A 13,290-nucleotide genomic window follows, 5' to 3' on the forward strand; every position below is an offset into this window, starting at 1 on the left:
TAGTTTCGGTTCCAAAGTTGGAGTATAGGAAATAACATCCGAACCCAATGGCGGAAAAAAACAATCTAAGGATGGAGTGGATGCCCATGCGCACTGTAGTCCAAGGGAGGAGTCACCTATCTCGTGATACTTCGAAGACTCTTCCAAGACAACAAGGTGCAATCATCTGGACCCAACACTAGGCGGCGATCTATGTTTAGATATGAATTCAGCAGCCCACATGCCTCGAACATCTATTTTCTGAAAAAGACAGCGGTTTTTGTATCAGACCCAAGCTTCATGCTTAGCTGCTCAATTTGTTGCACTAGATAACAAAAGGCACACCAGGGTAAGTGATGTGGTTACAGGCAGTGGTGAGTTTCCTTTGCCCAAGCTTTTAGCTCCCCGACAGTACTAATGGCAAGCCTCTATGAGGTAAAATTCACCCTGTTGCAGCAGATTTTCAGGTGAGGAGAGTTATAGTGTGCAGGGCGGCATGTTTCAAAAGTCCAAGAAGCAAGTTTGGACACCAATTGTTACAAAAGGAATGAATAACATTTAGAAGTGCTCCTTCGCAGTTCTTGCCACAGGCCTCTTCAGCTTTGTACATTTCAGGTAGCATTATGCTCTGATCCCTCCACATCTCTGCCCAAAGCTTTAACTCCCATCTCCACGCACCCAACACCCACACCCTTAATCCAATCTGTTTAGATAGCTAGTCAGTCAGTTGCATGCGTATGAATCACTGCAGCCCCCTCAAATCCTTCCCATATCCAGTTGGTCTCGCACAGGTTTTTAATGGAATTCACAGTTTTGTTTACAAACCTCAGCATTAAATCCAGACTATTGCTTACCCTGGTTTATGGACAATCTCCCTCAGGACCCGGACTGCATCATCATTACTCATGTTTTCAAAGTTTATATCATTCACCTACAAAGAAATAACAATCAGATGATGAATGTGGTTAAGGAAGAAATCATGTCAAAGAGAAACACAAAAAGAACAGAAGATCTGAATCACCTCAGAAAAACAGCAGAATAACTTTCCAAGCAGTGACTATGGAACACGGGGAAGCCTTTGGAAATGCCTCAGATCACCAGGAGGTGCAAGTGGGTAACTAGAACTGCTTTATAGCTGTGGAATGGCAACAGCCCGATTTCTAAGGGGGAGATATGAAGTGTTGTCTGTGTAAGTAAGAGAGGAAAAGCAGTGCATATGGGTTAACCATATATCTACCCTGGAAACTTGGAGGTTCAGCGTAGCTGAGAGGTGTAAAAGGTCGTAACTGAAAGAGTATTCCCCGGTTACTCCATGCATTCAAGATATAAGTAAGAATGGTCTGGAACAGGATTGGGGTCTGGACAGGACTGGGCCGCTGGATACAACCAGCAGTAGCAAGACCACAGTTCAATGGTGTGTAGGGGGAGATTTAGCTGGAGGTGGGTGTTGAAAAGGTGTGGTCAATACCACCAGGAGCAGATCTAGTTATAGACTGCAGATGCAACTATTTACAAGAAAATGTCAATCCGTGCAAATTGACAATGCAATGCTCTGGCAACATGGGTTTTAAAAGTTTGAATAAAGGGGAATGGTTACTTATAGCAGGATCAGAGTTCTTCCTGGGCTAATGGGGAGGCTAACCAGTTCCTACCACTAGGAAAAGAGTACTCCATCTAGAGTAAAACTATGAAAGATGAGACATATGCTGATTCTACCTAATGCCGGTAAGTGCGCATGGGGAGTGTTCATGCTCTAAAAACAGAGGTGCTGCTCATTTTAATTTTTTATGGAAAAATTGATTCAGTCTCAAGCCTGAGAAGGGTCTGCTGGGTCCAATTGCTATCAGCATGGGCATAGCCCAGACAACAGATAGAGGGATCTGTCCATTCTAGCTCTATATTAGAGCAGGGTTCTCCAAAGTCGGACCTGGAGGGCCAGATCCATGCCAGCTTTTTTAGCATATTCCCATTTAGATAAATTTAGTCATCTTAAAAATCTGGCATGGGTCCGGCCCTCCAGGACAGACAGGAGTTCTCGCTTTCTCCTGCAAGAGAAGTGCAAACACTTTAGACTGTGGAGTCTGTTGTCTGGAAAGTCATCTGCAGGAGCAGAGATCAGGTTCTAAGCTGAGAGGTCTGGGTCAGTTCTGCTTCCAAACTGCAAGATCAGAGCTCTCAGTCTAGACTGGGATGCGTTGGTTGATTCTGGCTCTCACCTGCAACAGCATGTCTCCAGGCTCAATCCTCCCATCTGCAGCTACAGCTCCTCCTTTCATGATGGAACCGATGTAGATTCCTCCATCTCCCCGCTCGTTGCTCTGTCCAACAATGGAGATGCCCAGGAAATTGTATTTCTCTGCAGAGGACAAGAAGCAACTGAGGTAAGAGGCACTGCTGCCATCATAACACTTGTGATGATATGGGGTGAAGTTGCTCGAGAGGACCATGGAAATCCTTCCAGTTTTCACCTTCAAACGTTTTTCAGCTTTCCCCATCATACTAGTCCAGCCAACCACAAAGCAACAACCAAGAAAGCTACCAATCAGGTGACTGGTCAAACACAAAATATTTTTGGGCTCAACTATTACAAGTTACCAAGTGATTACAGCACTGCCAAATTCATTTAGGATAAAAAAAATTTAAAAAAAAAGACTGTAAATCAGTACCTTTCCCTATCTTCACACCCACTACTGCCATCACCGTTAGGACAACCCCCCAGGACAAGCCCACTTTTCTTACCCATGTTCAGAGTAACTGTGATAATGTTCAAGGACATCGTGGAGTCCGTCACACTGCTGAAGGAGGAAGTCTAAAATGGAATGCAGAGGTAAGAGTTGATGAAGCAACAAAAAAAACCTCTAACATGAACTGCTGGTGCAGAAACAGGTGTCAATATTGGAGTCTTGGGACACTGCAACAATTAAGGCACCAACAAAATAGCTGGTAACCCAAAAAAGACAGTTTGGGCACATTCTTAACACCCATTTTGTTTCCATGAAACTTCTCTACCTACATTTAATGGGCACTATTTAGATCTTGCTTTCTCTTCACACACTTCAGGGTTGACTTAGTTGCAGATATCTTCTGATAACCCTTGTACACTGTAAATACATCCTTATCTAAGCCATAGACTAGTAAACCTTTTGGTACATTTCCAGGTGCTGTTTTAGCCCAAAATCCTAATCATTCATAATCTGAACCAAATTGGGGAGACACAATGAAACATGAACTGATTTGCTCACAAAGCAACACAAACTGATAAGTATACAATTCCAAAACCTCAGAGCTCAATCCCAAGAGTCAATACTTGACCCACCCATTCCACCACTAAACGAGTGACCAAAAACATGTAAACATCAAACTACGAAAGTGCAAACGGAAATGGACCCGACCCACCTTGGGTGAATGAACTTATACCACTGAGGCAGCTGGATGCATAAACTGCCAGCACCTCAAAAAAGACAATGCCACAAACTGAACAATTTGTCCAGCCACTGAAGTACAAACCAAATGTCCATTATCTTTTTTTGCCAGCTACGGGATAGCTACTAGTTCTCTTCATTAATCAATCAATGGAGGTAGAGAGAAGCGGAGATCCATTCGGCTTCCCAGCGAGGATACAAAAATCAAAGGAGAATGGATCACTTGCACCTGTGTAACAACCAAGGTCTGGTATCTTAGCCGTCTTAACAAACCCTCATTCAAGTGCAGGAATGGTGGAGCGGTATATCTTGTTGATCAGCGTCTTGTGTAACGTGAAAGCATTCTCATTGGGTCGTCTTTTGCAAATTATGCTTTCCTCCACCCGGAGGTAGACGAACTGGTGACAACAGTAGCAACTAGAAATGGAGTATTAGTGTTGTTAATATTAAAATTACCTACATCTCAGCAACAAGAGAGTTTTAATCAGTTGGGAAGGTTCCCTAAAAAAAAGCCATAGAAGCTTCTATTTTCCCAGTGGAGTGAGCTTTAGGAGGAACAGGTAAAAGCATTTGAGCTTTTGCATGGCAAGCTTGGATGCATTTGACTATCCATCTTAAAATGGCTGATTTTTAAAAGCCCTTCCCCATGCGAGGAAGGGCAAAGGCAATAAACAATTGTTTTGCTTTCCTAAAGCTTTAGTTCTGCCACTATAATACATTACGGCCCTTTTGACATCTAACATGTGTAAGGCACTTTCAGCAACAGAATCTTGTTGAAGGGAAAAAAACTAAGTCAATGGATTGATCAATATGAAAATTGGAAACTACCGTGGGAAGAATTTAGGATTTGTTCTGAGTACTACATTGTCTCTATGTAGTTGGAAGAAAGGTTCCTCAGTTGTTAATGCTTGAATTTCACTGACCCTTCTAAGTGAAGTGATAGGAATTTAAAAGGCAATTTTCCATGATAAGTATTGCAACTGACATGAGTGAAGTAGTTCAAAAGGAGGAGGGCGCATGAGTCGTGTTAATTCAATGTTCAAGTTCCATGTTGGTGCAAGGGGAAGCCTTGGAGGAATGGTTCTTTTAAGTCCCTACATAAAAGCTTTGATAATAGGAATTCTAAATAATAAGTGCTGTCTATTTAGCAAATAGGCTGAAAAAGCTGCAAGGTGTAAGTGTATGGAGGTGTATGCTAAACCTGAGGTCTGTAAATCTAAGAAGTAATCAGTGTTTGCACTTTTGTATTAACCTCTTCGATGCGTCGGACGGCCCCCGGCCGTCAGACGTCACAGTGCGCACGCGTCAAATAACGCCACACCGCGGCATAATTTGCGACGCGTCGGAGAGGCTAAGAGGACTGGTGTTTTGTTTTTGGCAGTAAATAACATGTTTTCCATTTAGCTGCATAACATTGCCTTGTAGTAGGTTGCAGGCTTCCTTAAGAATGTTCATGCATTCCTGTGACAAGTTTAAATAACCAAATTGTATCACTTCAGAGCCAAGTTGCAAGGTTTATTTCTTTGGGATTGGGGTATCTTGGTCTGGGTTGAGGTGAAGCTTTTCGTGTGGAACTAGGGAGAGCCAGGTTGGCGAGCCCAGGTTGGTGCAATGAGAATCATTGTAAGAGATGTTCGGAGTAGTTTCCAGCCCACTAATGGAAGTAGAGGGAGAGGCCGAAAAGCATACTAGTTCATCCATAGAGCATTGCCCTTGTAGTGGTGGTATGGGTCCCTGCTTGCAACGTTTTGGCATTTTGCATTTTTTCTGGTTGCAAACAGATCTATTTGTGGGAACCCCACATATTTGGAAGTATGGTAGAAAGACTGTTTGGTGGAGTTCCTATTCGTGGACTTGTTGCGGAGTCCTGCTTAAAAAGTCTACAACTTTGTTGCTTGTACCTGGGTCATGTTCTGCTAGGAGATTAATGTTGTGTTGTATTGCTGCCCTCCATATTCTATACTTGAGAGCATGTAACCCCCCCTCCCATTTTTGTATACAATACATAGTTGTCATATTGTCTGTTCGAATTAGGACAACTTTGTGTTGTAGGTGAGGTAGGAAGGCTGTTCAAAGTCATCCTTGTGCCCTGGGCACCTCCATTTCTTCTGACTGGTACTGATGGTAACAGACTGACTGTCCATGGGCTCTGTCTAAGTAGGACCAGGGCCAGTGCTATGCTGAAAAGACACTTCGAATACAGTGAAAACACCTACATACACTAGGGTACACTATGGGTTAGGGTGCCCCTGATTGGCATGACCTCCCCTATAAGGCCCCAGCACATAATAGGGCAAGAGGATCAAAACTACCTCTAAGTCCCCAGTATATAATAGGGAATGGCACTGTAGAGGCCACCAGTCCTTTCTGTACTTGCATGTGTGCACCCCTGAGGTCCGTTTATAAGCAGCTCTGTGTTGCAGGGCTGCTTTTAAAATGCAAATTGTGCCAAAGTCTACTTTGTAGCTTAATAATATTTAAGTGTTCCAAACACCAATGTTTTGGCATTTTGGGTACCCCAGGGTCTCCCATTGGTGGGGGGTGAGGTATTTATGAGGTGGACCCTTATAAAATAAGTTTACATGCCTTGGATTTAGTGAAGATGCACATTTAATTCCCCACATTGTAGTAAAGCCTTTCCAGAAATCAACGTTTGTGTTAGGAGCACTGTGGAGGGATCTGCAATATTTTGCATATTTAGAACCCATAAGGTCTCGCCCAAGGAGTTCCAGGGGAGAGGCTTCCTGTAGATATAGACAGGGTCCTTATAAAAAATGTTATAAAAAGCCCTGGGGTTGTAAAAATGGCCAAAGTCATTTTCCCGGTTGCCAGTCCCCAGCCACATAGGTTAACATGGCAAGAAGTTGTTCTTTAATAATTCCCGCCAGGAGAATCCGAAAAATATAATTCCAGGACTCACCAGAATGGTATTGATCAATCCAACAACATACTATCGTTGAATTAGTCCTAAAACGTACAGACAAGAAGTTATAAGACTTTGTAAGCCAAAATTCAGCCTTCCAGTGCTCTGTTCTGATTGGCCAGAGTGAAATGGATTAGCCAGGCAGCTTTGAAGAGGTGATAAGTAGCCCCTCAGGTTAAGGAGCCATTCTGGGAGGAGAGAGTTCGGCTACAGAGTAATGCAGGAGCCAAGGGGACGGGTCTTAAACAATTTTCAATTGAAGGAGAAGACAGGCAGGAGAAATCAGTTTCAGTTTCAGTTACACCCCTACTCTCTGAACCCAGACAGATGGCAGTCTAAGGAAGGACTGTGCAGATGTCAGGGGGAGGGAGAATATGAAGATGAGCCATCTTGTAGGTTGGTTTAGTTAACTCTTACCTCTCTGGTAGGACTTCAGCCAAACGGAATTTTGGAGAAATAATGTTTTCTTGGAGACCATTGTGCCACACTTTGGAGAAAATGATGATGCTCTGTGGTGCCGTCCTGCACCTCATTGGACAGGTGTGCCCCCCTGTGTGACCACAGAGAACACTGAATAAGTATCTGAGAGGGGCAGTGCCTCTCGGTTCTGCTGCTTGAAACTGAGAGAAGGATTGCCAAGCTGGAAACTTGATTTGCACCATCAGGTCATGCACTCTGAAAAGACTGTGCCTGCTGTGTTATCTGGAACTACAGCCCTTCGGATGTACCTTGTTTTAAGAGGAACAAACTGTGTACTCCCTACAAGCTACAGGTTAAGAGAACTCACCTGCATCAATTTGACCAAGAGTCCCCTGCCTGGAGTGTACCCAGTGGTCTTTTAACCTTTTGAATGCTATGGGGATTTTTCCCCTGTGCTGGAAAATCATGATTACCATTATTCATGACGAGCTGGGCTCGTCATGAGCGTAGCAGGAGGCTACTGCATGACGAGCCCAGCTCGTCATGAGCGTCGAAGGGGTTAAGGGTGTTGTCCTGGTACACTGTGGGAATTGTGGTTCCAACCTTTTTCGGGCCATGTTGGTGATTCCAGACGCTTGGATTGTGTTTTGGACACTTTGGACCCTCAAGCACAACTTCAGGAAGAAGTTTGGCTAAGTTTGGTGAACTTTTGTGAAAAAGCTCCAGAGGGTGGCCTGACTCACAGAAAAGCAATGCAGTGAACCCTGACTGAATCCTGCCTGCTGGAGGAGGAAACACTAGGTTTGGTGAGAAATAGCTCCAGAAACATTTTTTTAAGTGTGAAGGTAAAATGTTGACCGGGGCCTCCCGCTTAGTGTATTCGGCCATTGCTCCATTGCAATCAACATCAAACTTTCAATTTGTCCAGGTAAGAGGCTACCGAAAGTCCAGAAGTGGCACTATTGTTTTATAAGCGCTAGAAAGTGTTTATTCTTTAAAAATATATATCTCTGGTTACATACATTGTATTTTTTCTAATAATTTTGCTGTCATTTTAAAGAAAAATATTTCCTATTTTTATAAATTGGTGTTGGATTTTTATTGTGTATTGTGTCTTACTTGTTTACTGAATTGGTGTTTTGAAATGCTTTAACATACCTGTCTCTGAAGTTAAGCCTGCCTGCTCGCGGCCAAGCTACTAAGCAGACCCTCCAGGATATCGCGATTTGCAAAAAAAAATCGCGAAATGGACAGTTTTGTAAAAAGGCCGCGATTTTTACAAAACTGCCCGCGAAATCCGGCACTTTCTCTTGGCTCCGTGGCTCGTCACCACGGAGCCAATAGAAAGGGTCTCTCAGGTCGGTCTCGCTCGCCCGTGCATGTATACCCCCCCTCACCTGTGCCTCACCTGTGTGTGCTGCCTGCCTGCTCCTGTGCTGCCTGCCTGCTCCTGCGCTGCCCTCCTGAGTCCTGAGGCTGCTCTGACCCTCCCTTCCAGGTCCCAGGATTTTGCGGCTTTGGCTGACTGCAGACGACTACTTCGGGTCTGTGTAGCCCCGGCCGGGGCATTTTTTTTTTTAAGTATTGGTCCTTGGGCCCCGCCACGTGCCAGGTGTGCGGCGGGCCCGGGGTCACATTCTGTGGGGGCCCGCCGCACATGGGGCATGCAGCGGGCCCCGAGGGCACATTTAGTTTTTTTTTAAAGTATTGGTCCTCTGGTCCCGCCGCATGCCCGGTGTGCGGCGGGCCCGGGGGCCACATTCTGTGGGGGCCCGCCGCACATGGGGCATGCAGCGGGCACCGAGGGCACATTTTTTTTTTTTTTTTTTTAAGTATTGGTCCTCGGGTCCCGCCGCGTGCCCGGTGTGCGGCGGGCCCGGGGGCCACATTCTGTGGGGTTCTGTACACTTCTGGGGACTTTCATAATTCTTGATTTTGGGTTTGGGCAATTGTAGGATTTTCCGTACATACCAGATAGCACTTGACTGGTCCTATTCTTCTCCTCCCCTGAGTGTCAACGCCTAGCTTATGTGCTCCTACAAAACACACTTGTACAAATTTGTTTTCGGCGCTTAGGTTTGACTTTCTTTGCAGGTAGCTGATCGTGCTCTTTTTGGTCCATTTTCTCCAGCCATGCAACCTTTGTCATAGTATTTTTTATTTGCAAGCACTTAGGGCCAGGATTGCTTGTTTTTCGGAAAACATTTTTGCCTTAGGTTTTTTCGACAATTGCAATGCCTTTTTCCCCTTTGAAACACATCACCAAATATATTTGTAGGCGACTGACCATGCTGTTTTAACACTGTTTGCTCAACGCCGTTCGGCATTTCCCATTGCAGTTGCGGCCAAAAAAGTTTTCCAATTTTTGGCCATGTGTAGTGCTTCATTGTTGCATTCATTTTTAATCATTGATCCCCGGCGCTTTCTTAACTTACCATTCAACAATTGCCTCCCCCCCCCCCCTGAAATGCATCTAGTAACACCAAATATATTTGTAGGTGAGCTAACTGACTGCGCCACAACCCCAAGATCTTCTGTATTCCAAGGGAGCAACAAGCCACCACAACAAAAGCAGGATGGAGAAGTTTCTGCAGCTTGTGAAGCACCGATCACATCTGCCTACCCAGATAACCGCAGCAGATCGGGCCAGAGACTTATGTACCGTGATGCATGCTGATGGTGGCGTGCTGTTTTGCAGTGTGTGCAATGTGGCGGTGGACCACATCCGGAAACACACTGTGGATATGCATGTGCGGTCCCAAAAGCACTTGAAGCGCTGTTCAGATGCTTCTGACCCTCAATCTTCAGCAAAACGTGCATGTCAGATGACTGAACTCTCTTCACAAAGAGCACAGCTGCAGGTGCCTCAAACCATGAAATTATAAGTGAGTGGGTCAATGTCTGCACAGCGCCGAACATTCCGCTGAGCAAAACCGACCACCCTGTGTTGCGCAAGTTTCTCCACGAGCGAGTACGGAATGGTGGAGTGATACCTGGAAGTCATCAGCTTCAAGAACGATATCTCCCAGAGAGATATATAGGAGCCAATAACGAGCTGAAAGAACTATTGAAAGATCAGAAAATCAGTGTTATATTTGATGAAACACCAGATGTCGAAGGGCGGTGTGTATTGAATGTGTTAGTTGCAGTAGTCTCTACGCAGGGTGCCAGTCAGATCCATACCCACCTGGTAGACACAGTCTTCCTATCACAGTGCAACCATGGGACTGTAGCGCAAGCTGTTGTAAAGGTGCTCACAGAGTACAGCATAGACTTCCAGAACATTATTTCCTTTAACACTGACAACGCGGCATACATGCTCAAGGCATACAACACGGTGTTGAGGAATCTGTATACAAACTACATACACATCACCTGCTTGGCACACATAATGAATCTTGTTGCAGAGTCATTTAGGAAGCCTTTTGTGGAGCTAAATGCTTTCCTTCTGTACTTCTCGCGCATCTTTTACATGGCCGGTAGCAGAAAGAGAAGGTACCTGCATCATCTTGCTCAGAACCATGGGATGAAAGCACGGGTGGCACCTGACCCTTGCAGTACCCGCTGGAATTCTTGGTTTGCTGCTGTCCAGTACCACTGCAAGCACTTTGAGGCCTATGCTGGGTTTGTTGAGTCTGAGATGCAACTCAGCAAGTCTCCCCCAGATTCCCTTGAAAATCTACAGAAGATTTTGAACAGCGACCAAAGAAACTGCATTAAAGTCCAATTGGACATTGTGGCAGAAAAATGCCAAAGCATTTCAAACCTGATGGAGTTATTCCAGAGTCAGACACCAGTGACCATGAAGGTATATGATTATTTGGAGGACCTCCACATGAACCTAACAAACAATTCAGTCCTCACTGTGGAGTCACTACAACCATTTCTACAGACCACTGCAGGGGCAAAATTAAGTCTGGCACAGAAAAAAAAAGATAACAGCCCAGCTTAATGAAGCTTTTGAACATTCACTGGAAAAAGTGGGCAAATACATGGGGGAGGCCCAGCCTGGCATACAATTCTTGAAACAAGTGCGCCTTTTCAATCTTGCGCGACTCTGCATCCTGCCTAATGAGAAGAGTGCATATTCAGCTATCTCTGGTTTGAGCGAAGTTCCCGATCAGGAACTTCGCCTCTACTTTGAAAATATAGGCCCAGAAGCAGTGCAGGCATCTGTTTCTGGAGTGATTGACACAGACCTCTTTTGGCGTGGGCTGGCTGACCGCATTCCAGCTCTTTCCCAACTTGCAGCTGTGTACAAGGACTGTGTGACCAGTTCTGCAGATGCTGAAAGGAGCAACAGCATCTACAAAATAATACTGTCATCCAGATGGTCCCTTTCAGAGCAATCCATCCGGGCATTATTGTTTTTGCATTATAACCAGCAGCACAATACTGGGCTAGATTTGGAGTGCTCAGAAGAACTGGACATACATGGCCAAGATTAACATGCCAAGCATACATGTCCCGTGGACATTTATTCAGTAACAAGTTATGTCCTATATGTAGCCTTTTAACCAAAACAAATGGCCTGAATTGTAAATAAACTAAATATACATAGCTCCATGTTGTAAAATAACTAAAACAATAAGATATATGTGTTTGTTGTCGAAAAAAACCCAAAATAAAATGCCGCTAAATTCCTAGATTTGTGCCGCTAAATTTCCTGATTTGTGCCGCTAAATTTACTAGTTCATGCTGCTATATCCTGGGGGGTCTGACTAGGGGTTGCGCATGGGAATTTTCTGAGACCTATTCTGAGCCCTAGACTGCGATAGTGGCCATATTGCCAGAGGCAGATGCATATTTGCCACTACTAGGAACCCACTTTCCAACAAAGGCTTTCACTGCTGGCTGAACAGCTTGCAGCTCTAGGCGATTGATATGGAGATTCCAGTGTTTGGAGTCGCATACCCCTTGAATTGTGAGGTTTTGGAGAGTAGCTCCTCACCAATCATGGAAGAATCCGCTGTGAAAATTTGTGGAACTGGGTCTTGAAACGGTCGCCCTTTGAACAAGTTCTATGGATTCCACCATTGCAGAGAGTAATGCATGCGGCTGTCTACCAACCCTAGATCGTGAAGTTGACCCAGTGATTGTGTCCACTGAGAGAGAGATGCTCCAAGAGTTCTTATGTGTAGCCCGGCACGTGGGACTATCGAAATACAAGATGCCATCATGCCTAGATAATTACTACTATACTATCGATCTTGTCTGGTTTTGGGGATGCCAATGCTGAATGTGTGTTGAGCATGGCTCGGAGAGATATCTGTATGGTATCTGATTGGAGATGTGACTTTTGTAGGTTGATGGTGAACCCCAATTGATGTAAGAGATACATGGTTTGTCGAGTATTCTGATAGAGGCTGAGCGTGCTTGTTTTATTAACCAGTTGCCCAAATATGGAGAGGCATGAAGGTTTGGTCTGCGGAGATGTACTGCTACAACTGCTAGACATTTTGTGATTACCCATTGCACAGTGGTAATCTTCTCAATAGTGACAATATGCAAGTGTACTTTAAATTGTTTCATCTATAGGGACCACTATAAAATGTTTTTGGAGTAGAGGATTCTCTGGTTTTCTTTATGATGACCCATGTTGTCAAAGGAATCAGATCTTGCACTCTGCTTATAGTGACAATATGGAAGTGTTCTGATATGATGTAATGATATAGTGTTCCGAGATCAAGAATGGGGCGTAAAGACCCTTCTTTTTTGGGAATAAGGAAATCGAGTGAGTGTACCCATGTTCCCTGAAATTGTTTTTGAACTGGTTCTATTGCTCCTTTTTGTAATAGAGCTTCCATTACCTGTTGCATGAGAATTTGATGTTGTATTGATTGTGTATGTGTGCGAGGTGGGATATTTGAAGGAGTTGTAACAAGTTCCAGACAGTAACCAAGTCGGGTAGTATGACTGATCTGTTGTGTTTGATTTCCAGATTGGGAGCACGTTTTAAAGACGAACCCAACCGGATTTAAGTGATCTGGGGGAATGGTAAGGAAGTCATTGTTTAGTACAGTTGTTGGAGGTATGGGTATTATTTCCTCGATCTCTGCCTTTAAAATGGTTTCCTCTATAAAAAAATGTTTGGAGTAGATGTTTATCCCTGGTTTTATATGCTGACCCATGTCACAGATCTTGCACCCTGCTTATAGCTGGGTATATAAAAGGAGCCACGGTATATGCTCATCTGAAGGGCCCCCATTGATTTTGCAACCGGTCTCCTTTTTCATCTTTTCAAGGGATGTGTCCACTTGAGGTCCGAAAAGATGTTACTCATCAAATGGCATGTGTAAAATTGCCTGTTGTACTACAGGCTTGAATTCAGACACGGAGCGGTGCATGTCTACGCAGTAGGAGGCTAGTGCTTATCCCTCTAGCAGCTGTGTCAGCTACATATAATGCAACTTTCCTAGAGTTGTTTGTGATGAGTTTTCCTTCATTAACATTTCTCTGCCCCCTTTTCCTATGGGATGTGTTGGAGGAGCTCCTCCATTTTGTCCCCATGGGCCCTATCTTGTCTAACTAATAGAACCAGGCTGT

The 13,290-nt window shown here is 44.5% G+C and overlaps 1 protein-coding gene across 1 annotated transcript in view; it reads right to left on the reverse strand.

The window, feature by feature from the left end:
• Nucleotides 1-13,290, reverse strand: part of DVL2 (dishevelled segment polarity protein 2) — a 180,681-nt gene that overhangs the window by 19,704 nt on the left and 147,687 nt on the right. Inside the window, exons 7-9 of the mRNA XM_078670618.1 lie at nt 2,719-2,788; nt 2,196-2,335; nt 834-910 (exon numbers count right to left, since the gene is read on the reverse strand). Of these exons, the coding sequence (XP_078526744.1) occupies nt 834-910; nt 2,196-2,335; nt 2,719-2,788 (287 nt within the window). The remainder of the gene's footprint in view (nt 1-833; nt 911-2,195; nt 2,336-2,718; nt 2,789-13,290) is intronic.

This window comes from Lissotriton helveticus, chromosome 12, assembly GCF_964261635.1.
Source record: "Lissotriton helveticus chromosome 12, aLisHel1.1, whole genome shotgun sequence".
NCBI lineage: Eukaryota > Metazoa > Chordata > Amphibia > Caudata > Salamandridae > Lissotriton > Lissotriton helveticus.